Source organism: Poeciliopsis prolifica, unplaced genomic scaffold (assembly GCF_027474105.1).
Source record: "Poeciliopsis prolifica strain line A6 unplaced genomic scaffold, Auburn_PproV2 SCAFFOLD027, whole genome shotgun sequence".
NCBI classification, from domain to species: domain Eukaryota; kingdom Metazoa; phylum Chordata; class Actinopteri; order Cyprinodontiformes; family Poeciliidae; genus Poeciliopsis; species Poeciliopsis prolifica.
In genome coordinates, this window is record NW_026562402.1 from 4,698,383 (window position 1) to 4,724,409 (window position 26,027).

At 40.9% G+C, this 26,027-nt stretch overlaps 1 protein-coding gene across 20 annotated transcripts; it reads left to right on the plus strand.

Moving 5' to 3' along the window:
• The first annotated feature begins 2,777 nt into the window (after nt 1-2,777).
• On the plus strand, nt 2,778-25,908 carry LOC129371584 (myelin transcription factor 1-like). 20 transcript variants are annotated; one of them, XM_055048249.1, is made up of 23 exons: nt 2,778-2,892; nt 6,369-6,396; nt 6,589-7,343; nt 8,723-8,759; nt 8,847-8,912; nt 9,684-9,898; nt 10,022-11,125; nt 12,161-12,280; nt 12,720-12,810; nt 13,167-13,280; nt 13,375-13,592; nt 14,566-14,768; nt 14,966-15,181; nt 15,340-15,488; nt 16,348-16,410; nt 18,524-18,592; nt 18,843-18,905; nt 19,069-19,152; nt 20,911-21,132; nt 21,746-21,837; nt 22,562-22,665; nt 22,842-22,985; nt 24,837-25,908. In XM_055048249.1, the coding sequence occupies exons 4-23, from the start codon at nt 8,743-8,745 to the stop codon at nt 24,978-24,980; spliced, it is 3,498 nt and encodes a 1,165-aa protein (XP_054904224.1). In that variant the 5' UTR covers nt 2,778-2,892; nt 6,369-6,396; nt 6,589-7,343; nt 8,723-8,742; the 3' UTR covers nt 24,981-25,908. The 20 variants fall into 20 exon arrangements, with proteins under 20 accessions (XP_054904224.1, XP_054904211.1, XP_054904217.1 ...); XM_055048236.1 differs by having other exon boundaries at nt 6,589-6,640; XM_055048242.1 differs by having other exon boundaries at nt 6,589-6,640; nt 24,840-25,908.
• The last annotated feature ends 119 nt before the right edge of the window (nt 25,909-26,027 follow it).

A 26,027-nucleotide genomic window follows, 5' to 3' on the forward strand; every position in this document is an offset into this window, starting at 1 on the left:
CGGATCCTTACCGGAAATAACGTGATTTTTTTTTTCCCCATCACAGGAAAAGACGTCATCCGTGTGTTTTGAGAGCGGGAGAGAGCGGAGCGTGAAAAGCCGCGTCCTGTTAGCGCCTTGCTAGTGCTGCTGACCCTGTCTGTGCGTCAGCGCAAGCGCCATATTGTGAGTGGCGTGACCTCCTTTCAAACAATACAATGTGCCAATAAAAGGGGTTTTCTGGAGTTTTTCTCGACTCTTGACACACAACTACTGATTCTTGAGACACATTGACAACAATCCCCGGCAGCAATTCTGCTAAACTTAAACTTAATTTCTGCTTCATATTGAAATTGCAGTTCTAAAACACTTCTTTTTTTTCTTTCAAAATACACACGACTTTCTGCATTTGGAGCAACGTTCATGAAGAAAATCTTTAGTTTTCTCAAGGAACACACTTCCAGATTGTAAGCGGTCTGCTGTGCACACTGATCCATCACATGCACAAGCTGTCACAGACGCATGGCCCGTCTCCACACTGTGTGGAGGAGATGCTGTGGAGTTGAGCAGTTGATGCTTTGCTCTTAAATGTGCTCAAAATATGACACACTTGTTTTAAGAGCGTGTAGACAATAGACTCTTCATACCTGGACTGGATTATTCTCAATTGATAGTGGAATATTGAAAACCAACTTTGTGATTCGTGAAACCTTTATTTGATTTGTGAGACTTCAGTAAAGAGGGATTTCAGCCCGTTTTATGCATCTGGAGCACATGTGAACTGAACTCCTCCTTCCTTGAAATGCTGTTACTTCCTCTTTTAACATTCTGTTTTCTTTTTTTTATCTTCAGTGTACCAAGATTTGATCTCGCGTTCTGTTTTTTCTCTGATACCTTCATGAAAGGGCATCAACTGAGATGATGCTTCCAACAGCTTAATGTTCTCTTTATTCTGGTTTATATTGAGATTTTATCTAATTAAAATGACATTATCTCCTTATTATGAGATAGTCATCTCATTATATTGCCATACTATCTCATTTTATTGCCCTATAGTGGTGGAGCTCCGCCAACCAGTCGCCGTCATCATGTTCTTGTGCTGTTCCTGCACCAGTCCACTTGGACCCTGTAGCCACCAGGCAGCGTTGAAAAAAGGATTAGTCTCATATTGTTCTAAGTCAATAAACACAGGTGTAAAACTGTATGAATCGTAGAGCTAAAGGAAGAGAACCAGCAGGCTTCCTGTTCAAAGAAGGCGAGGCCAAGGTGATGAGTGCTGGTCAGTTACGGCAGGCAGAAAGTCTCATGCAGCTTGGATAACTAGTGTGTGGAAGTTATTTCACCTTGATGTTTTATGGCAAATGGTTCAAGTTTCAAGGTTTGGCCATGCCAACATGCTTTGATGTACTCAAAAGAATTTGATAACTTTTGATCTTCTGAGTGATTATGAAGCTGTTGGAGGAGTTTGCCAATCTGCAACATGCAAAGGAGATAAAATGGTTGCTTTGATTCAAAATGGCTGACTTCTTGTGGAGTTTGGACCTTGGCTCCAAAATATTTTTTTGTAGGTCCGGACAAGATACACATGACTACCAAATGTCATGATTGTCGATGACTTGGGACTGGGTTTTTTTTAAGGATTTCTAGAGGAGGCTGTGAAAGAATTAGAGCATGCCCACCAAATATTGAACTGCAATCCCATTGATCAAAAGTAGTGAGTTTGGTGCAGCTTGGCTGAAATATGTGGAATTTAGAGCCAAACTTATGGCAAAGACGTGGCAACGCACGCTGTTGCCGTGCGTTGCCACGCCTAGCAGCGAAAACTCTTTGTGCTGTAAAGCAGGGGTGGACTGGCATAGAGGACTATCTATCCCAGTGGCCTCAAAAGCACCTTCAGAATGTACCTTCTTGCTCCACTAAGACAGCTTTTAAGAGACAGTAGAGCATGTTTGGTCTGGTCTCTCCACCAGCTACGCGAAGTCAGATGATACAGCTTATATCAGCCTAAGTGAGGTTAGCATTGTTTTATTTTTTCTAACTTCAAAATGTTTTTTTCTTGCTCTGGCAGTTGAATATTATTTACACAGCACTTTAGCATTAGCAATTGAGACTTCTTTTTGAAGAAGTCTTTAACTGATAATGACCCAGGAGACAGCCAGGGGGTCCAAAGATCATAAGGATTCCCCTGCTTTAAAGCCAGAGAGACCTGTTATCTGCCATCTGATGTGAGATGATCTTGATTAGATCAAGGAGGTCAAAGACGGAGCTTTCCAAGAAAAAAAGTGACTTCCACCCAATTTGAGTATAGGCTACAGTGAAAAAAAAATGCAAATGGACTAATAATGTATGGAACCAGTTTGACTCTAAGTTATAAACAGCAAACCCTCAAACTGTTCCTAAACGAGTCTTGTCTCCATCTGGTGAAGGGTCAACATGACACAGAGCATCATAAGTGATCAGAGTTACATGCTCACCACCGTATTTGTGTTTATACTCTGACACTGCACTATTTTGGAGTTGGTAAACATCTGTACAATGACAAACAATAATAAATTCTCGTTGTGATTCCATGATGTAAGCCAAATGCTCTCAAACACCGCACAGCGCCATTGACGTGTGTTTAAAACAACAGGCTGTCATCCTGCCAGGACTGGCATTATTTTCTCCATCCAACCCAGTGCTGGACTGGATGGCTCTTTAAACGCTGACATGACGTCACAGACTGGGCAGGGGAAGTCCCAACCACGGCAGGCCTGCATCTTTCCCGTCCACCTGCAGGGGGCAGTAGAACCAGCCCTCTGTCCGTGGTGCTGAAAGCAGGATCGGCTCTGTCCAGGGTGCTGGAAGGCTCATGGGGCCTGGATCTCATCCGTGGACACCACTGGAGAATTCAAAGCTTCGTGCTGTGTTCAGGTGCTTTGCTTTTGTAGTTTTTTTTGTTGTTGTTGTTGTTGTTTTGTTGCGTGGAGCATCGTTACTGAGGGCGACAGTCCGCCTCCCTAGATATGTCAAGGCGGAGGGGGAGGGGAGGACTGTAGTAAGGTAAGGCTTTGGTTCACCAACAAAGAGCTCTTTTATTCTCTGTTCTTATCTAATCTCAAACAGTAGGGATTATGTTGCGTCTCATGACGAGCAGGGTGGAGGTGACACCAGGCGGAATCAGACGTTTTCTGCCCAGTTTTGTTTCTGAGGCTCGATCCCAATATGCGCACGCTCATTGCTTTCAAAAGCTTTTTAGTATTGGATGGTCTTTATACTCTGCTTACCGTTTTGGTCTACCGCTAACTAAAACCGTGAAGAAGAAAAAAAAAACAGTGAAAGGCCTCGATTGATATATTTGTTGAGAATGTCAGATTAGCAGAGGGAAAGGCCTGCGCAGGCCTTCACGTCTCTGTTGTCACCGCGCTGAACGCCTTCACTCCGCATGTGCGTCCTCATGTTTCCTTTTGTGCCACAGCGCGTCGGGCTGCCCGGTGCCATCACGCAGCCTCTTTTCATCCAAATGCATTTACACTGTTGTTGTTGTCTTTTGTTTCATCTATTGTCGATTCTGGGAAAATTCATCTTGGTTTATTCGTCATGTTTTTTTATTATTATTATTATTATTTATTTTTTTTTACGTTTTTACATTTTTCTTCACCTTTGATTTGATGACATAATAATTGCTGAGCTGCTTATCAACCCACTTCCTGTCGCAGTTATTTTTTTCCTCCTCCGTTTTGTCCCAGCCCAATATTTTTTTTTTATGAATTCATAAACAAACCATTTTGCGTCGTTGTATTTCAAACACAATATTCTCCCATGTAATTCACGAAATACTTTAAATCATAAAGTTTTTTTATGATTTAAATTTGTTACTTCAGCTCTAACTTCGCACTTTTACAGTTTTGGACTTTTTGATGGAAAAAGAGCATGATGCTCACAGTTACGTTGATATGTCAGATAAAAATAAAAATTCATAAAAATTCACCTCCACAAAGCTGCAGTCAGCAGAAGTAAGACATACAATAAGATTTGTATGTTGCCATATATATGCATATATGTTCTAAGGATAACATATTTATATATATACAGTAAATATATATATGTTTTTTGTGTGTGTGTGTGTTAAGATCCTGTGTTGCTTTGAAGTTTGTTTATTCTGTTTCTTTTTATCAGACCCCTCTAACAAAGACAACACTTATTCTGTTTTACTTTGGTTCATTTCCTGGTCCTTGTGTGCTCTTCCACGCTCCCTGTACCATCCATCCATCCATCCATCCATCCATCCATCCATCCATCCATCCATCCATCCATCCATCCATCCATCCATCCATCCATCCATCCATCCATCCATCCATTATCTTACACACTTATCCCTAGTGGGGTCACCAGGGGTCCCAGGATGCCCAGAGGTCAACAGAAGAGAGGCGGGATCACCCTACAGGTCGCCAGTCTATCGCAGGGCAACGGACACTGAGACAGACAGCACACACACTCACACCTGGGGAGAATTTAGAGAGACCATTTAACCTGACAGTCGTGTTTTTGGACTGTGGGAGGAAGCCAGTGTACCCAGAGAGATCCGACACATACACAGGGAGAACAAACAGAAAGACCCGGGCCAGGAATTGAACCCAGGACCTTCGTGCTGCAAGGCCACAGCTCCATTGCATTCACTCTCCCAGTACTTACTTTCACTCCTTGCCAGTTCCTCTCGTCTATTCCCATTACATCCTGTTGTTCTTCCCCTCTGTTCTCTGCTGTCTTCATTGGTTTTTGTCCTTCTCTGGATTCCAGGCTTTCTTTTGATTTTTGTGAGTTTTTTTATTCTTTCATTTTTTTATGAAATCTTCAGCATAGCTTGACGTTTCCAGTCTGATGCATTTGGTCCACCCACTAACCCTTATCATAACAACAGGGGAATTTCAATCATGCGTCTATAGAAGTTATTGAGCTGAGCAGGGAGTTCAATCATTTTCAGTTTCTTGAGGATAAAGAGTCTATGATGGGCTTTCATCACCAGGAAAGACTAGTTCATCAACCAGGTCACATCCCAGGTGATGCCCAGGAATTTGATATTGTCCAGACGCTCCACCACCTCTCCAATTGCAATAGGTGGCTGCACTGTCCTCCTGCATCTCCTGTAGTCCACTATGACCTTGTTGGTGTTGCTGGTGTTGAGTACCAGGTTGTCCAGTGAACGCCACTGGGACAAGTGTTGGATCTCTTTTCTGCACAGGGTCTCATCAGTGTTTGTTATTAGACACACTGCGGTAGCATCATCTGAACCCTGTTGGTTCAGTGGAAAGCTGCACAGTCGTGGGTCAATAGTGTAAAAAGAACCAGGCTAAGCACACATCCATGTGGTGTACCTGCAATCAGAACCAGGGTGGAGCATGTTTGACCCCCTACTGTCACCACCTGAGACTGGTTGTTGAGAAAGTCCCTGATCCAAAGGCAAATTGCTGTTTAAAGTCCAGGATTATGGAGCTTCGCCACCAGCTTTCCCAGGATGATGGTGCTAAAGAGTGAACTGAAGTTCAGCATCGGTGTCAGGATGCTGAAGTTCAGCATCCTGACACCGGAGACGCCCCGCTCTGTGGCAAACTGGTACCTGTCGTGACCAGCAGGAAGGCCATTCCTAATGTGTTTCAGGATGATCCTCTCACATGTGATGATTGGGGTTAGTGTGACAGGGCAGCTGAAAATGTTTAAAGAGACCCTTGCTAACAGGTCAGCACATGACCTCAGTCCTCCCCAACACTTTGTTGGGGTTAACACTCTTCAGAGACGAAGTCACCTGGTTGAGTTGCGGGAACGAGGGCTGATGCTGCTCCAGGTGGAAGGGAGCATTGTAGGAGTTTCATCTGTATGCAGGGTATGCCTGTACAATACGTCTTGTTAGACAAGACGCACTTTTGAAATGTTTAAGTCTAACCATGACTTACCAAACACTTTAAAGAGAATTATGCTGATTGGAAGCTGATAAATATGTTTGTTGACATATTTTTATTTGATTTCCAAATATTTCCTCAATATCAACTCGGCTTTAACACTGGCATTTCCCAGTGTTGAAATGAACAGTGTAATCTGTGATTATTTTTAGTTGACGGTCCAATGAGAAAGAAAAGAAAAAAAATCAAACGCGTAACATTTCTTGAGCTTCAACAGAAAATGTTGCTTTTTTAGAGGCAGAAAATCAGAGTGCTCTCTAACATGCGGCTACTGGTTTTACCCATTATGTTTAAAGTTAGCTATGAAATCAAATAGCCAAGCTTGTTCTCTTTTCTTGGATCAATGTGATCCAAAAAATAGAACCCAGTAAAGTTTGTATTTTCATTCAGAAAGGCAGAATGTAGATTGCTCTTCTTATCCGAGCTGATGTCCTATTTTGTGTCCAACTCTAGGCATAAATGAGTTCAAAGATAGATCAAAGTAAGTGACAAAGTATTTTTGTTGTTGTTGTTTTCCCTCCCTCTGTTTTCCGCTGTCTGTCTTTCTCTCTGTCTGTATGTCTGTCTGGCCATCTCTCCTGTCTGTCTGACAATGATTTTACCCTCTTAATCGTTCCCCCATGCTACGCTGTCTGCTTGTTGTAAACCTTTCACCCAACCCTCTGTCACATAGATGAGTCAAGACACAGAGACAAGAACGCGAGCTCGCTCCAAAGCCATCCGGGGTGAGTGTGAGCACTGACAAGCCTGCATGCAGAGAGGAGAACAGAAAGTGAGACTCGATTCCCAAAGGTCTGATCTCCTCACTCTGTCTCACGTCTCATTCATATTCTGAAAACCCAGTCCAGTCACGTCAAGAGCATTAGAAAGCTGAGAAACTTGCGCGTTGTATCAGATATTTTCTTTTATTCGTTTTTGGTTTATTAAGTCAATCATTCGTCCTTCCAGCAAATCAGAAATTATAAATAAGCAGATTGCTGACACCAATAAAACTCCAAAAATGATCAAATTGTGATGAAGTTCAAATTTTCTTTTGACTCATTTTCGAAAGTGAAACTTATGTAACATATAGATTCATTGCACAGAGAAAAAATATTGAAATCCTTTATATCTGAGAATTTTGATGATCGTAGCTTACAGACAATTACAGATTTGAATATTAACATCAGACTAATGAAAAGGATGTTTCAAATGAAAGCTTTTGAAGCGTGTGTTTACTTCCATGCAGAATGAAGTATATAAAGTGCCTTAAAATTTACTGATGTATGACTATATTTACCGTGTGAATGAGCTCCAACAGATGACATGGCACCCCAAATCATCACCGCCTGGAACCTTCACTCTGGAATCCAAGCAACTTGGATTCTGTTATAAAGCCCATTTCACATCAGCTGAGGAAGTTGGGCAAAATAAAGCCAGTTCCTTTTAGTAAGCAATTTGACATCTTCATTAATGCTTGACCAGATTTCTGAAATACATTTTGTATGGGGTGCAGTGGTTCCTCTTTGGGCCAGCTACAGAAAATACAAAATGGTGTGGCAGGTCTTCAATCTGGAGGAAACAGTTCTAATTACGTTTTCCACATTCTTGTCTTATTCCACTGGCTCCCCAAATATTTAAGAAATGAGAAATCTTACTGTATTTTCATTACACTTCTGTGAATCTCCTTCAAATTCTTGAATGGATTTTACTTGACAGTCATTGTAAGGTTGTGATTTTCCCTGGTAGGTGATGCACCTTTTGGTATAATACTTTTTTCCTTCCACTCAACTTTCTATAAATATAATATGATTTCTTTTAGCATACGTGAGATATATATGAGAATTTTGGGGTTTGTTTTCTATAAGACATAATCATCAAAATTAGGATAAATCAAAACTTGAATCAATCTGGGAAAATTGAATTATTTTCCTTTCTGAAATGAGAAAAAATATCGCAATTTTTAACAACATAAAAAATTTGTTTAAATTAAAAGAAAAATGCCCCTGTTGGTTTTCAGTCATATACGGAATAAAAGTGTATCTTGGCGAAACCAGACACGTGGATTTAATTTTGCAAAGTTATTTGATTTAAATCTAATTTGAACAGTTGTTTTGTAAAAAGTTTCAATTAGATGTGAAGTTTTCAAATATACCCAGAAACTTTCGCTAATTCATTTGCGATATCATAACCACTCTGTTACGTTGTTCTCGTCAGGTAGTTTAAGCTTTTAAGGTTATGATCCCAAAGTACACTGGCTCTTTTCATTCGAAAAGTTAGTCCATTTAGAACATCCACAACGTCCTGTGATCAGTCAGTAATTAAGTTAAAAAAATTAAATATAAGGTATTTTAAAAATGAACCAGAACAGTTTCAGGTTCATCTCTTCTGTCCCCATACATGGACAGGTTGCAGATAATAGATGGCTATTTGCAGTGGAGATCAGAAAACACAGTGACTCATTTCTGATGAGTCAAAATTGTAGTTATTCTGACTCATCAAAATGAAACAAACTGAAACATGGTTTGCAAGATTTCAACTTTTCAGCATTGTGGACGGTGACGGCAATAAGGAGTTCAGAAAGCTGTGGTTTGAATTGACTGTTGGCTGCTGTTCTGTCTCTTTGCTAATCGGACGGCGTGCAAAGAACACCAGCTTTAAATCACGCAACCCCATGAATGCATATTTGTGAAAAGACAGACATGAAGGCATTCAGCAGCCTGAAGATGATCAATTGATAACTGTTCTTTCTATTCTGCTACAAGACGTGTAACATGAGATATTTGTTTCTGTTCTCGGATGATGCGGGGAACGTTACTCTCTGTCAGCAGAACAAGTTGGACAAGCAATGAAGCTGGAAATGAGGTGAAGTACTCCTGTCCTGACCGGCTCTCAAATCAAGCAATGCGATGTGTTTGAAACGTGGTTTTTTTTCTTGGTTTCCGCCTGCAGCAGCTGTCCCACCCCTGGATGTGATGGCAAAGGTCACGTCAGTGGAAGATATTCCAGACACAGAAGGTGGGGATCCACCAGAGATGATAAGCAATCATTTGAGTGCAGGTCTTATCATCAACAATATAAATGTGTCATAAAAATCTGCCTGACGATTTACTTCTGTAGATGATGGACTTTCTGTTTTTGTAGGGCAAACAGAGGGAGGAGACGTCCATATTATAAATTCAGTGATTGAGTGCAATCAATCACTGAGTGCAGGAAACATAAAACATTTCCTGCACTCAAGAGGAAACCATGTTGTTTCTCCTCAGCTCCTTTTAGGGTGGCATTGTTTTCCTGATGAATGGCCCTCTGGTTCCTTGCTGTTGTGAACTGGCAGACAAGGTCATCCTTCCATCATCTCTGAAGGATGACCTTAATTAAATTAAACAGTATCATTTTGTTATTTCAACTTTATTCACACAAGTAAACAGATCTAGCTCACAAGAGAGATTTGGAAATTTCATTTGTTTCATTGTATGCAGGAAGCACCTCCCTCAGGCCTTCGTCTGTTTGTTTTCTTTGTCACATGAATTCCTGCAGACACACTTGGAGAATTGCAGCTCTAAAATATGGAGACAATAATAGAGAACTTTTATCAGATTTGTTGTGAAAGCAACTTTCTCCACATTTATGATACTGCCCCATCATCAGTGTTCTTGCATCATTTTGACTTTAACCCCATCATTTATTTGGCCAAACATTCATTTCCAGTCAAATTAACGCACCATGCGGTTCGCTGACCGAGTGTGATGCAACATTACAGTTCTTTCGTTTTGTCCATCCTGCGCTCAGCGCGCTAGGGTGCCCAATTGTAAAGAAAAGGAAGCTTCAGGATGCTGAGACCGAAGAGAACCCGCTGTCGCCCAGGAAGAAGACCCAGCCTAACAAACAGGCCGATGAGGACAGTGACATGGCAGAAGAGGATGAGCAGAATGAGGAAGACAGAGAGGAAAAAGATGCCGTCAAAGACAAAAAGAAAAAGGAAACAAAGAGCGAGACGGGAAAAGGTGCGTCACTCAATCTTTCACACATTTTTCCTATTTGTTTCAGCACAAAAATGCGAATGTGAACAATTTTTATTGTTGCTTAGACCAACCGCACAAATCTGTTTCCAATCTTTTTACGTACAGATGAACAACATAGCAGCTCTGACATTTTTGCGTACTTGGGTTCCACAGCTGAACGTACCTCGGTGACCATCGACGACCCAGAACAACCTTGCCCTTCACCTGATGATAAGAGCGGAAGTATCACCTCAGAGACTGAGAACAAAGTGGAGGCAGAAAACTTCAGCGAGGACGTAACATGTGTGATAATCACAGAGGAAGAGGAGGTCCAGTCCGCACCCGCCTGCCTCCCATCACAGCTCTCAGCAGAAGAAACGACTGTCCCCTGCCATGAAGAGACAAAAGATGAGGAAGAAGATAAAGCAAAAAAAGCAAACCTGGAGGAGGACGAACTGGAAAGTCAGAGGAACGTTGCAGAAGAGACGGAGATAAGAAGACAGATGATCAGGCAGGAAAATTCTGATCACCAGTACTCAAGTGGAGATTACAAAAATCAGGCCAAAGAGTCAAAACCAATAGAGAACAATGAGACTGAAGAAGAGGAGGAGGCAGAGGACGAAGAGGAGGAGGAGGGGGAAGAGGACGAAGACGATGGAGCAGTGAGACAAGTTGAGACAGTTTTCATTCAGGAATCTGAAGCAACTATGTCCCTCGGGGAAGAGCAGTGCGACACCCTCAGGGCCGAGGAAGAAGCAGCAGAGGAGAAGCAAAGCAGAAAAGTGGAGCAAGAAGAAGAGGAAGAAGACGAGGAAGAAGAAGATGAAGAAGACGACGAGGAAGAAGAAGGAAACTCAAGCAAAGCCTCTCCGAGCACAGTCATCATCGAAGTTCACGCAGAGGAGGAGGAACACGAGGAGGATGAGGAGGAGGAAGAAGACGACGAGGAACTGGAGGAGGACGAAGAGGAAGAGGAAGAGGAAGAGGAGGAAGACAGGGGAGAGGAATTGGATCGCGTCTCGGAGGGATCGGGCGTCACGGATGACTCTGAAAACTGGGACATGACTCGAGGGAACCTGGGGCTGCTGGAGCAGGCCATCGCTCTGAAGGCAGAGGAGGTCCAGGGAGGTCAGGAGAGCAGCAGTTCTGTCGACTACCAACCGTGCAACACCTCCGTGAAGAACTCTGACGGTTCTGCCGGAGTCCGCCGCTCCACCCACTGTAGCAAAGGTACACTGTGTGCCAATAACACAGAGCACGGGCGTCAAACTCAAGGCCCTGAGGGCCAAATCTGGCCCGCTGTAGCTTTTTATGTGGCCCCAGAACCGTCAAAAAAGATAACGGTGTGCTTAAACATAATTTTTTTCAATCAAATCAAAGCAGTTTTCATCTGCTAAATAACATCAATCAGTTTCAACACTGTTTTTATGTCAAGACTGATTGTGTGTAAAGTCCTTGATTTATTGTGTAAATGCACATAAAATCAACAAAGCCCTGCATTATTTTATATTTTTTTGCACTGAAGCGTCATTGTGAGTTTATTGTAGATTTTTGCCAAAAAATGGTGAAAAATATTGGATCCAATTGACTGTTTACCATCAGCTGCAGGTGGACGTGTCTCTTGCTTCTACGAAGCATCTGTCTCAGCTTTACTTTATTTATAATCCATAACGACACAGCGAGTAAAAAAATGTCCTATTTCCCATCATACAAAAGTGCAAGCATTTCAAAATCGGAACCACAAACATGTTGATTTGTATTGCAAAAACATCCCAAAGACAGTTGCAAAATCCTAGAGGGACTGGAGAGATATTCAATATTATTTAATTTTAAGAGTTAGTTTATATTTCAACAATTCATTAACAGGTTTTAGCAAAGGATTCTGGCACAACTGGCCCTTTAAGAACATTCATGATCTTGATTTGGCCCAAAATTAAACTGAGTTCGACACCCATGACATAGAGCAGCACGTCTCACTGCAAGCCCTGCCGACTTGTTATTGCAATTAATATGGCAAAGATTTGACGTTCTGATTCAAATATTTAATGTTGAAGAAATTAGGTTTGTGTCCAACTGTGTGACATGGAGTCTTATTAGAAAAACGCAAGATACATGGATTGTTTGGTCTCGCCCATGTTGGACATAAGAAACAAATCATCTTCCCGTAATCAGTTAAAGTACAAGCAAAATATACTTTTTTTTCATAAGCCTCTTGTCCTCTTGTGTTTTGATGACATTTAATTAAGCTTCTTCACATCTTTTCAGAAAAGAAGGAAGTAAAGTGTCCAACTCCAGGTTGTGACGGAACAGGCCACATCACCGGGTTGTATCCTCACCACCGCAGTCTTTCTGGATGTCCACACAAAGACAGAATACCTCCAGAGAGTGAGTACATCACCCACTGGTTCCCAGACTTTTCACCCTACAGCTGGGGACGGTGGAAGTTAAACAATTTCACTCACGGAACAATAAAAGGAGGGTGTGAAAACACAGACGGATCGACCAATCTGCTGTTTCATGCTATTTTTTTTTAAATTAAAAATGTCACTTCAAAAATTTATTGAACTCCTGACATTTCACAACCCTCCATGTTTTTGATCACAACTTTGGGATCGACTGCAATAAGCTAAAGATGGCGCAGGCATTTTGGATGAGAAGAAAAATGCTTCTGTCATCTTTCGGTCTTGAAAATCAAGACAGACAATGAAGAAGTCTTCACTTTTAACATAATCAGTTCAACTAACACTACTACTGAAGACTGACTGCTCATCGTACACATCCTATTCTAAATATACTGACCTTAGTCTACTTCTGCTGTCTGTAGTTTTGGCCATGCACGAAAATGTCTTGAAGTGTCCCACTCCCGGCTGCACCGGCCAAGGTCATGTGAACAGTAACCGCAACACACACCGCAGGTTGTTAAAGCAAACACACACACACACACACACACACACACACACACACACACACACACACACACACACACACACACACACATACACACACACACACACACACACACACACACACACACACAAAGGCATGCACACAGCAGGTCATTTTATGCTTTAGTATAATTTCTCTTTATTATTCATTTCAAAATATAGGACTGATTTTAAAGATACATTTAGAAAATAAGCAGCAGAAAATTAAGACAAATTAATGTCCTCTAATAGAACTAACACACGTTTGAACAAATCATCTAAGATAAAAATCTCCATGTTTGCGTTGCTAATTAAAAATTCATGTTTGGATCTTCAACCTTTTTCAGCCTGTCCGGTTGCCCCATAGCAGCAGCAGCTAAGCTGAACAAGAACCAGGACAAGCAGGTTCATCTACAAGCTTCAGCCAGTGAACCAACTTCCAACTCTGACAGAGTGCTAAGGCAAGACAGGAAACAACGTTTTGTTTCATCTTCACCTCGATGGAAGTCCATGTCTGCTGAGGCATTTTGGTCGAACCCGTGATTTTTCTTGCAGGCCGATGTGTTTTGTGAAACAGCTGGAGATCCCTCAGTACGGCAGCTACCGTCCCAACACAGTGACAACCACACCTCGAGCTAACCTTGCCAAGGAGCTGGAGAAATACTCCAAGGTTTCTTTTGACTATGCAAGCTTTGACGTCCAAGTGTTTGGAAAGCGTATGATTGTTCCAAAGACGCCCGACACTACTGACACATCCGCTAAAGTTTTCAAATGTAAGTCTAACTCCTGCTCTAGATTTTGCCACAAAACGAGTCTTGAATGTTTCCAGCGGGTTCTGTGGTGGCACAGGGGTGAAGGTTGATGCTGCCCTCACAGGTTTGAGTCCCGGCAGGATGACGGCGCTGCTGTCCTGCATAAAGCATCATGTTTGTTCAAGCAACTCTGTATGATATTGCACACATTACAATAAACACCAATTTGAGCTTGAAGTAATTTGATTCACGATTCAAAGAAATTTATTCTACCCAGCAAGGGAACATAAAAGCAATAAAGACACAGACAATTAAGTCCATTTAAATTCAGATATGAAGAGTGAACATCGAAAATGTGTAAAGTTAAGAAGCTTAAATTGTCATACTGCAAGTTATGTACAAATTATTGCACAAAAACTATGTTTTTATTGCACAGAAGAAATCTTGATCTAGCAGAACAAGATCCCTTCTTTTTGATTTACCATCATGATGACACCAGTGTCACCAGCGTCCTCATGGACCCACTGGCCTGATTCTTTTGGTGGTGACAGTTAAAAGGTTAATAAAATGATTGCTTGTTACATTCAGAAATGTTGTGAAAATTGGCAATGCAATTTCTGGTGTGGCAAGAGACATAAACCAGTCCGCCCCAGATCCTCCAATCGACTGATAAACACAGCCACCTTGGCGAAGGTGTCTTGGGTGTCCTTCCCCGAGACACCTCCGCTAGCTACCCTTGATGTGAAGGAGCTCCTGCTGGAAAGCTGACCTTCTCAGTTTCTCTGCCTCAAAGGGAGAGCCCAGACACCCAGGAGGAAACTCAATAAAGCCGCCGGACTTTACAGTCTTGTTTTTTAGGTCACTACCTAGAGCTTGTGAGCACAGATGAGGGTGGAACACAGATTGATTGGTAAATGAGAGCTCACATAGTTGAAGACCCCATATCAATCAATCCATTAACCCATGTATTTATTTTTGTGCCCTTTGCACACAGCTAAACCATTTTCCAAGGCGTCCTCCCCAAGCCATGGCACATCAGGAGGTTTTGCCAAGAACACCCCGTCCTCTAGTGGTTACGACTACAGCCAGGATGCAGAGGCAGCCCATATGGCAGCAACAGCAATCCTCAACCTGTCCACCCGCTGCTGGGAGAGACCGGAAACCTGCAGCACTAAACTCCAGGAGCCTTGCACCAAGGTATCTGCTGCAATGGACACTAAAGAACGATTTAGCTAAAGCCGCTTACTGTACAATTGCACCCCAGGAGAACATCAGTGACGCTGACATGCCTGATGTGAGGCTCAAAGCCAGTTTAGGATGTGAACAATGGCTTTTTCAGTTACGCCCAACATCTATCCCATACTTCACTTTCACCATTCATTTTAATACTGCAGGAGGTCGCGATTGAGGTGGATGAGAATGGCACCTTGGACCTCAGCATGAAAAAGACCAAGAGAGAGGACATACAGTCTGCAGAGACTGCATGTTCTTTGCCTTCCTCCTCTCAACTTGTGGATGCCACGTTGTCTCAGGACCATCCTCAGTCAGATTGGGACGGTCCACTAGATTTCACCAAATCCAGTGAAGACAAGGAGGAAGACCATGAAGAGGTAATGGATTTTTTCACTTACAGGACATCTCTGTACAAAACAGAAGCTCAAGGAAAGGAGGAAATATCAGTGTCCCATGCCTGTAGCAACTGTATATGCATTAAAACTTTTTCAAAAGTATCTTAGCCATTTATCCCCTATTTTTTACTTCTGACTAGATGGAATACACAGCTCCTTCATATACATCATCTGATGATGACGAAGAGAACCAAGAAAACTCAGAGGACCGGAAATACCCCGGTGAAGTCACTACCAGCAGTTTTAAAGTCAAGTTTCAGCCCAAAGACAGCAAAAAAGAAGTTATTGTGTAAGTTCAAGATCTTCCCATTTTAAAATGGGCATGAAAATAGGGCATGTGAAATGCTAACAGAGCTATACTTCTGGCAGTACTGAATATAAAACCACCAATCCGACAAGCAGCAAAACACCAGCTTCTTCAGCCAACGCTGTCCTCTTCCTCTGTTTGGTCCTCCTCATCTTCATTCCCTCTTGTTACGTCCCCATCGCTGTTTTGGCTGGACGGAGCTAGCACAGTTGGACCTTTAGATGTCATTTACTCCAGAATACACTTCAGAGTGAACAACTTGGCGACTTATATAATATTGTATTAAAATTTATAGAAACTAAACAACCCAGAGTAATTTCTGGTACAATGCCATTTTACGCTAAAAGATGGCAGTAGTGTAAACATGTTTACTGGCTGAACAGAATCACAGCAAAGCCACAACTAAAGCATCTGGTTCTGTTTCCACAGAATAGAGACACTCTTTCACACACAAACCTGTGTCTGCCATCACATGTAATTATGGTAGATGCTGAGTGCAAGAAATCTTTTGAAGATTTTGTTTTGTGTAATTTCATTTCAGTTCATTTTGGTTCACTTATATAGCATATAGTCACAACATGTCATCTTTCAACACCGGGAGCCCACGACACAACTTGCTTTACAAAAAAAAGAAGAGAAAATCAAGTCAATCAAATTATACATCCATTGCAACTGATGCAATATATTAAAATCGCCCAAAGAAGGCTTCTGTTCAAGAAAACCTAGCAGCCATCATGGAGTCACTGCCTCGCAGCCTTCACTCAACATGTGATAACAGGAAGAAACCCACAGCAGAACCTGGCTCAGGTCTAATCCACCATTATTACTTTCTTTGATTTAGATGTCCAACACCAGGCTGTGATGGCAGTGGGCACATCACTGGCAATTATGCGTCACATCGAAGGTAAGACCTTGAGTGTGTATTACGAAAGAGTTTTTTAATTTTTTAATTATCATGTTAAGTATATTTGTCAGTATATTTTTTAATGTAACTGACAAGTAAATGACTGAATATTGAGGCTGTAGTTATGAACTTACCTTTAGTCATTTAAAACAGTCCTATTTTTTCCTCATATGTTACTTATGACTATGAATATAAATACATAAAAGCCAACATATTTGTGATCAGTGGTCCTGTAAATTTCTATAAATTTATTTTATAAAGTTATCAAAGATTAAATAAATGTAACATGAGGCTGACAGTGACAGTCAAGTGAATTCAACATACTTCTTGGGTTATTTTCAAAATGTTTGTAGCAAAATTTAAGAACACACCAATTTCAGAAAACCCCTTTTATCAATAAGAATCTTCTTATCCTCTTTTAGCAGCTTCTTCACACACATGTGCAAAATTGTTGGCAACACTTTGTGACCTAAAAGCCCACAATAATTTAAAACTGACAAAAGTAATACATCCAGCTATAAACAATAACATTACCAGTTTGCCAGCCTGGCAGAGGGAGACAGAAAGCTGAGAGAGACCTAAACACTGTGTTGATGCCACCTTTATACCTGTCACACCCACCTCTCAGGTGCAACTGGAGCTGTAATGAGCTAACATAGTCGCCACTTTATATGGAGGAACAAACATGTCAAACGTAAGGCTCTCAGACCAATCCGTCTTTTTTCTGTTATACATACATTTAAGATTTAGCGCATTAGCAGCTCGACAGCTAAAACCAGTGGTCACTGTTTTACTTATGTTGGTTTGTATCTCTTTCTCACAATAATCTCTTGTCCGTAAATATCAATATTGATCTTAGTTGCCTACTCCAAAGTTTGTCTTTTAGTTATTAAAACTCAGCAACTCAAACCCTTTATCATAAACTTGAGGTCCAAGTAAACCAACTCGAGCTCCTGGTTTCTTTCTCTAATTTATAATTATTAGTTTCAATTGTAATTTTAGTTTTTAAATCCAACTTATTTATACCAATTGTCCTTTGTGGGCTATTCAGTTTCTTAATTCCATATTCTTCCAACCAATTTTCAGAGTTTGCCATTTTGAAACATATTCATCATTGCACCAACCTATCAGAGGTCTAATTTGCACAGTTTGTGGCAATTAAGCCATAAACTTCCACTTCTTCTCATGGAATAGGGTTTGAATGAACCCTATTTCTCCGGAAATCTATAATCATAAGCAAGCTGACGGACAAAGCAGTAAAACATTACTCAGATTCTTGTCCATCTATGACACATTCGATAACAGCAGAGACATCTGAGCAAACTTGTAGAAGCAGAAGAGTCCCTGACTGAGGTGGAAGACAGAGCGTCTGAAAGCTGTGGGTCAAAGCAGGGTGGGCTGAGCTTGTTCCACAACTGAACCTATTGAACAATGTGTTCAACTCATTTGCTCTGTCCAGACTTTCATCTGTCCAATCCTCCGTTTGCTTGAAGCCTGTGATCTTCTTCATCCCTGACCACACATCTGTGATATTGTTCCTGTGGTTATCACAGCAGCGCATGCAGTCGCAACGACTTAAGGCTCTCTACTTCAGTCCTCTTTTCTTTTTCTTAGGGTTAGGGTTTTCTTTTCTTTCTTTCTTTTTGTGTGTTCTGGGCTCTTTGTTTACCGTTCATATTAACCTTCATTTTAATTTGAAGGATTCAAGGATCTTTGTTGTCTTAGCAGCTGTAGCACCAGTGTCCCAACAGTTTTGTCCACATGCATAATTTGCAATTTGAAGATTGTCATCTTCAGAAGAAACACTGCGGCACCGTCTGTTTCCTGTGTTTTCTGTCTAATTCAGGCAGCTTGTGAGTTTAGTGTTTTTTAGTTTTTTTTAAATTTGAACAAACGTTTTCAGGAGCAAATGACATTGTTTACACTGCGCATGGTGATCCATATTTTTGTTATTTTTCTAACAATTACACAGCTCAGGTAGATAATGCAGCACATCTCTTCTTATGGGTGCAGCCCAGTTCTGACTTGACTTCCGTTCTGGTTGAGCTTGTGTTCTCGCTCTTTCCATCTGTTCTAACTTCTGTTTTCTGACTCTCTCCTTCTACTTTTTCAGTCTGTCAGGCTGTCCTCTTGCTGATAAATCACTTCGGACCCTCATGGCTGCCCACACAGCTGAACTGAAGTATGTGTGTTTTATTGAGTTAATTGTTTCCTGACTTAACCTCAACAAGTTTACTGAAAGCTCTGCAGCTTCTGGCTCGGTCCATTTTCTCATCTCCATGCTTCAATTCGATTAAAAGATGAAAACAGCAAATAAGGGTGGTGGAAATCTAGCTGGAAGCATACAACAGTAACAATTAGGTGCATAGTGAGGAAACTTTTTTTTTTTTTTTTAAAAAAGTGTGCTGAAAGCCTGCCTACATGTGTCTCAGGTGTCCGACTCCAGGCTGTGACGGATCGGGCCACATCACTGGAAACTATGCGTCGCACAGGAGGTGGGAGCTCCTCACATTTGCATTTTGATCCAAACAAGTAAAGTAATGACACCTAATGAGATGACATCTAAATAATAATGAATACTGATTAATAGCTGCGCTTTAATTATTCGGCCTCCTCACTTTGCAAAAGCGTTGACATTTGAACGTGTGACTTTGCCAGTTTGTCTGGATGTCCACGGGCCAAGAAAGGAGGAGTCAAATCAGCACCTTCCAAGGACGACAAGGAAGAATCTGAGCTGCTGAGGTAAGTGACTGTATCTAATGTCATTCCTGTTTCTGTTTTCTGTTATACTAGCAGTTCATGGATAATATTGGGAGGACAGTGTTATAATGCATTCTTAAAATATCAGTAGACCGAACCGTTCAGTTATCTTAAAGGCTGATTATCATACCAACCCAATACTTTGTCTTGGTTGGTATGTTATTATATTGCTTTAACGCAACAAAATTTTAAATTCTACTGTATTAATACCGTCTACAGAAAAGAAAAGCTTCTTTTTCATTCTTAGGGTTAAATAGAATGATCAGCTTTCAGGCAGCTGATCATTTCTTCTTGTTTATGGAAAAGGCTTTTCAGTTCTCGTCATGCGTTTGAAGGATCAATCAGAAAAGTCTCATTCATAGATCTGACTACTCTTTCTGGTCCATTGTTGAGGTTCAATGCTAGCATGTTTGCTTGGTCTTAGCGTGTGAATGTCACTGCGTTAGAAGACGAGTCAAGGCTACAGAGAATTATGAAGTCCATCGACACTGAACCTCTTTTGTTATTGTTTATTTATTTATTTTGACATAGACGGCTCACGATGCCTGTCTTCCCTGTCACAAATACGCTCTTCTCTCTCTTCAAACCAGTGTTCCTTCTCAATGAGATGCGAATGAACTGCTAAGTTTTGATCAAAGTGTGTTGGACTATTTGTGTATGTAACTGCTGTTTAGTTTTTTACTTCGGTTGCATCTGTTTCTGCCAATTTTCCGGCCTCTGGTTCGGGCTTTGAGTGAGCTTCAGACAGTGGATGAAATTTTATAGTTGGGTAAAGTCGCTTCCTTCAATGATTGACATTACATTGACAAATAAACACAAGCAAACAGCTGATGATTTTTGCATGATTGTGCTGTCTATACTTTATAGTTAGGCAAAATAATAATAATGCAGCTGGTAAAAGCACTTGTAATGTTTCTGCAGACTACAGCATCTACCTCAAAAGAAAACACACTAGTGAAGCTACATTCAATAGACCCTTTTCACTGTCACTGCCACAGGTAGCAGTGAGGTTCATGACTGGTGAGGTCTGATTCCTTTAGAGTCAGTTGTACAAATCCAAAATGCAATATAAAAGCCAATCATCCAGCCATCAATCCCCTGAATGGTTTTAACAGCCCTCTGAAGCCTCACTCTGTATGCAACAGTGCAGCTGCCGTACCTTGGTGCGATGCAGTATGTCAGCAGGCCGTCAATGGATGAGCTGAAGGTCAACAGCAGCTTGGGATTCAGTTTGTGCTTCTTGAGGATTCTCAGGAAGTGTCGCTGCTGCTGAGCCTCCTTGATCACTGCTGTGATGTAGTTAGTCCAGGAGAGGTTGGCGGAGATGAGGACGCCAAGAAACCTGAAGGTGTGGACCCTCTTCACACTCTCGCCATGGTATGGAGAGTACCAGGGTCGGTGCTGAGCTCCCTGAAATACTTGGTGACCTCTTGGTGTCTCTTGAGGTGATTCTCTGAAAACTCTCTCTGCCTCATCACCCTGTGAGATGAGTCTGATCACCATGGTGTCATCAGCAAATTAATGATGCGGTCGTCGTTGTGGGCCGGACAGTCGTTTATGTCAGGATAGTGACAACATACAAAAAACGATTTTAAATGTCAGTCAGATCAAACTGCAAAGGCCATAGTTTATGTGCAATTCTAAAACATTTTACCTTACCAACATGCATTCACCAAAAAATGTATTGAATGGGATATGAAGAAAGCATTTGGTCAAATTGGGATTTCTGCTCATCTCCAGGTGTCCAGTTCCTGGCTGTGACAGTCTTGGACACATCAGTGGAAAGTATGCTACCCACCGTAGTGCCTATGGCTGTCCACTTGCAGCAAAGCGACAGAGGGAAGGTCTACTAAATGGCACTCCTTTCTCTTGGAAGGCCTTTAAGACCGAAGGCCCGACCTGCCCAACACCAGGCTGTGATGGTTCTGGTCATGCTAATGGCAGTTTCTTGACACACCGCAGGTATCCTGCTTTTTGTAGAAAATGTTGGTTTTGGTGTCTCACCAAAGTACATTTGGATATGTGGAGTGGCTGGATGTTGAACACTATTCTGTATTGACCAATGTAGATTTCAAAGAATTATGTTTGTAACTATCCTAATGGCACAAAAGTGAAAGTTTACAAACATTATGAAGTCGAGATTTCTGCAGTAGTTAGAACTTTTTAGAAATGCTTTTTTATTTTTAAACAGTTTTTTGTTGTTATATTATTATTATTATTTATTATTATCATCCCACAATAACATACAGGAATCAGCAAGCAGGCATTTCAGTGAAAATTTGAATTTTACAGTACAGTGCGACAAAAAAATGATCTTACAATAAATTGATGAAATTTAACTATGCAGTGGATGTGGGAGGGGCACACTGATGCAATAATCTGGCAAAGGAAAATGATATGTATAAGGCAAGGCAACTTTATTTATACAGAATCTTTAATCATTCATCCCTCTTTTTAGTCATATCAAGACACATGACAAAAATAAAGCCATTTTTGATAAAGTAATTTCTTCTTTCCTTGAGGCTCCAAAATCTGTCGATCCAGCTATAAAAATCATGACAAGAATCTTCTTTAGTCTCTCAGGTTGCCCGAGAGCTCCAGCCAGCAAGAAGAAAGTCAAGCTTCCTGGAGACGAATATATAACAGCAAAGTTCAGAGCGAGCGACGGTAAGACGAACACAGTGATGACATTTCCCATGTCTTTGCACTGTTTTATTTAGATCATTTTAGGCATAAAAAAAAAACCAATCATATTTTGTTCCTTTGCTCTTTGGTAAATTAATTGCAGTCACCGTGGTCAGTGATGTGTGGAATATAAAATGAGTTTGTTTATGACACACGGATGGAGCATAGATCAAACCAGAGCGAGGATGTGCCACAGCTTTCTTCAGCTGAATGAGAACAAAACTGAAGGAATTATTTTATGGCTAAAGGAGGAAAACAATCAAGAGTCGGAGCACACTGCCGACTCAGCAGTGCTGAGCTGGCCCAAAATCTCACAGACACAAAAGGACAACTGCAAATTTGGCCTTCTGTCACCGGAAAAATATTTACAAGATCTTGAAAAACCCAAGTGTTTTGTGGTGGCCTTTATTTAACAGTGGCCTGACCCAATGTCAGACGCTGTTAATAAAGATAAGAAAAAAAAACAAGGGCCCAGTGTAGGAAGGACATTTTGTCGAGGAGGAAGGTCACAGGGGGAGCCACACCGCTTGTACAAGACACAAACTTCCTTTCTATTCTCCTGCATTCTGATTCATTTTGACCTGAATCCAAATGATCTGATTCAACACCAAAACATGGAGCTCCATCCCAGAAAGGAAGCTCCTACTGCAATACATGAGAGGCAGATATAACATGTTTCCACATTGTGTGTGATTGTGTCAACCAGTTCTGGATAATGATGAAGACATCAAGCAGCTGAACAAGGACATCAGTGAACTGAATGAGTCCAACGCAGAGATGGAGGCTGACATGATGAATTTGCACACTCAGGTGAGATCAATGCAAGTTCTCTGCAGATGGCTCTGCAGTCGTTGGGTGCAGTTTGCCTGCCGCTTTAATTACACTCCACTCAAACTTGGAAACGTGTCAATCAAAGTACCAGGGTTGAACATTTGACATCTGTCTTTTGCCCAACCCGACACAGAGCTTCTGTCTTTCTGCTACAGATTTCTTCAATGGAGAAGAACCTCAAGAGCATGGAGGAGGAAAACAAACAGATAGAGGAGAAGAATGAAGCTTTGTTCTTGGAGTTATCTGGTCTGAGTCAGGTATTGATTCGCAGCCTGGCCAACATCCGCCTGCCTACCATGGTGAGTTATGTTCAAACTAAGGAAATTCATATCATTTCTTAAAACATGTAATTAAGCTTACACTTCCTCCCTGGTCTTCAGAGGGTTAATGAAACAGAAGTAGATTTTTTTTTTTTCATTTTATGTTTTTTTATCGGGGTGTAAACAGGTAGAAACTTAAATCCAAGGGTTTTTAAACAGCATGTGCAGAGGATTCCTTTCAAATACTTTGATGGAGCTTGTAATGCCTCTGTGAAACAAACATGACTTTTCAGAAATTACATTTTTCTTCCTCTGATGTGAAACAACCCTTACCTGGAGGAAAACTAAACCTGCTTTGCCTCTGACAAAGTTGTTTGGATGTGTCATCATGGAGGCACTGCAGTCGTAGAGATTTGGTGGGAAACAATGGGAAGAAAAGGTTAAACGTTGTCAGTGGGGCATACGGCTCAAAAAGGTGCATACATCTGGATCAAAGGTATAACTAATGTATGTTTGTCTGCATGAAGGCAACTATATCCTTACATTATATTGCATGCTTAATGCATCCAGCTGGGTCTAAAACACTGTGTGCTGTAGGTACGGTTTCTTTGTTGAGCTGCAACTTTTCAGGCATGTGGTACAAATATTCACACGCAGCCTGGCGAAACGTGATCGAAATCATGGTTCAGGTTTTCACAAGAACACACAAAAAAAAGACCATGATTAAACTTTAATGTTACGCCGTGTTATTTAACAAACACAGATGAATATTAACTCCAAACAGAGAGCAGGAAACCCGTTACATGGCCAAATGAATATTAAAGGTAAAGAATCCTCCCAAAGTCCAATTAAATCGATTACATCCAGAATCAGATCTTTGTTTCAAATTTTATCGATCGCATCACATTTTGTTTGACAATTTGATGCTGAGAACTGAAATATAGTAAATATGACAGGAAATAATGTAAATGTAAACTAAAATAAAATTAGAGAATAACAACTTCAGAAAACAAAACTCTAATCTTCAACAGTATTATTTATATATATTTTTATTATTGATAGTCATTCTGTCTTGTCTCTGACCTCTTCCATCCAGAAGAGCAACACGTGTGTGAGATCTTTGAAGGTTTGCAGATCGATTACTGGTTGAAGGTTTTTGTTGCGTGTGAATCAGGTACTTCAGTGACTTCATATTGATCTATGTAGCTCCTAACATGTAGGAACTGTGAAATTAGAGAGAGCAGCATCCCAGGCTTGCAGCACGGAGACAACGCAGGACAATTGAACCGCTCCGCATTCATAGGGACAGAGTCAGGGCCTCTCATATTTTCACTGGTCGCTCAGTTAACTGTTTCTTACTTAGTGAGATTGTTAAAATATTTCAACCTGAAGGTGGAATTACTTTTTGTTGTTGTTGTTGTTTTGTTTGATCATTTATATTAAAGAGAAGTTGCCTATGTTTATTCCATACCAGTGTAGTGCTGTTTGGAACATCAGTGCTGGACTTATTACGTCATATATTGTGAATTAATCCAATAAATTAGGGCCTGATTTAGCTGGATGTCTGATGTTGAGAATAAAGAAAATGACATGTTAGGAAATGCAAATGAGAGCCAGGGTCAAAGGGTATGACACCCTAGGTAACAAAGAAAATGGAAAACTTTTGTTTGACGCCATTTTGTACTGCTAATTCCTAAAGGTAGCATGAGAAATGGACCTATTAATAAATAGAATGTATGAATTCAACTCACTGACTCTTGCTCAACCTCGTACATCAAGAACTCAGCGTGGAGAACGGATCAATTCTCCACACAGACGATCCAGATCAACCCTACAAATGCATGACTCGATCCTGACTACTAATCTTGACCTCTGAACTCATGTTTTCAGCAGGAGCCGGTCTCCGAGCAGAACTTCGATAATTATGTGGAGACTCTGACGTACATGTTCACCAATAAAGACTGCTACCAAAACCCCGACACCCGGGCCCTGCTGGAGTCCGTCAGTCAAGCAGTAAAAGGCATAGAGGTATGATGCAAGACGACGACAAAACAAGCAGCTGCCACATTTCTCCTGAGTTCTTACATATTGTATGTGATCATTCTTCCTACTCGGTTATTTAATAACACCATTAGGGGTTTTTTTGGGGGGGGGTTTTAAGCATGTGGTTGGATGACGTATGAGCCAGAACAGACGACTGCATGTCGGGTGTGTGTCACCGCACTGGTATCCACAAGTTACTTTAAGTCAGGAAGACAAAGTGCATAACCAGGAAATGTGTGCAGAACAAAATGAAAAAAAGCAGAAAATAGCCTGAGCTTAAGTGACTTAGTTATTATCATATCCCAAGAAATCTGATAGTACTCTACGTTAGAATTAGTGTTGTTGCACCTCCAATACCTAGTTTGTAGGTTTATTTTGCTATTTTTGTGTATCTATTTGTGTCCTGTGCAATTGTTAGTTGAACAACTAACTTCTCTGATTTGCTGCATTTCTAGCTATTTATTATTATTTATCTGCTTCTTAAGTTATTTCAAAAATCCGAATTTAAAATATTCCAACACAATAAGAGACAAATGGTCGTTTCCTTCATGGCTGAACAAAGAGGAAATATTTTAAGATATCAACTATGAATTATTTTCTATATCTTATTGTTTATTTATGTACTGGGATCTTTTTATGTGCAAAAATTTTGTAACTACAAGTTTTTAAATAATTTTGTAAAGATTTTTGTGCTTCTGTACTTTTGCCTTTTATTTCCCCAAACTATTTTGAATACACTGCTATACAGTAAAGGAAAGGAGGCGGAGTTGTGCATATTTGGTATTTATTTGGTTATAAAAAAAAAACAACAACAAGAAGTGATGGTGAATATTTATTTTTTATTGTCTATGTGCAAATGATGGTTGTAAATTAATTAGCCTTTACCTTCATCTTGAAATAAAAGTAAAGCTACCATAAATCTGTTGTACTCTTCAGGTATTCTGACACCACTGCTCGTTTCAGCAACACACCAGAAAGCTCCACGGTACAAAGACAATGTTTACTGTATCAATCATTAAAACACTGTGCCTATGAAAA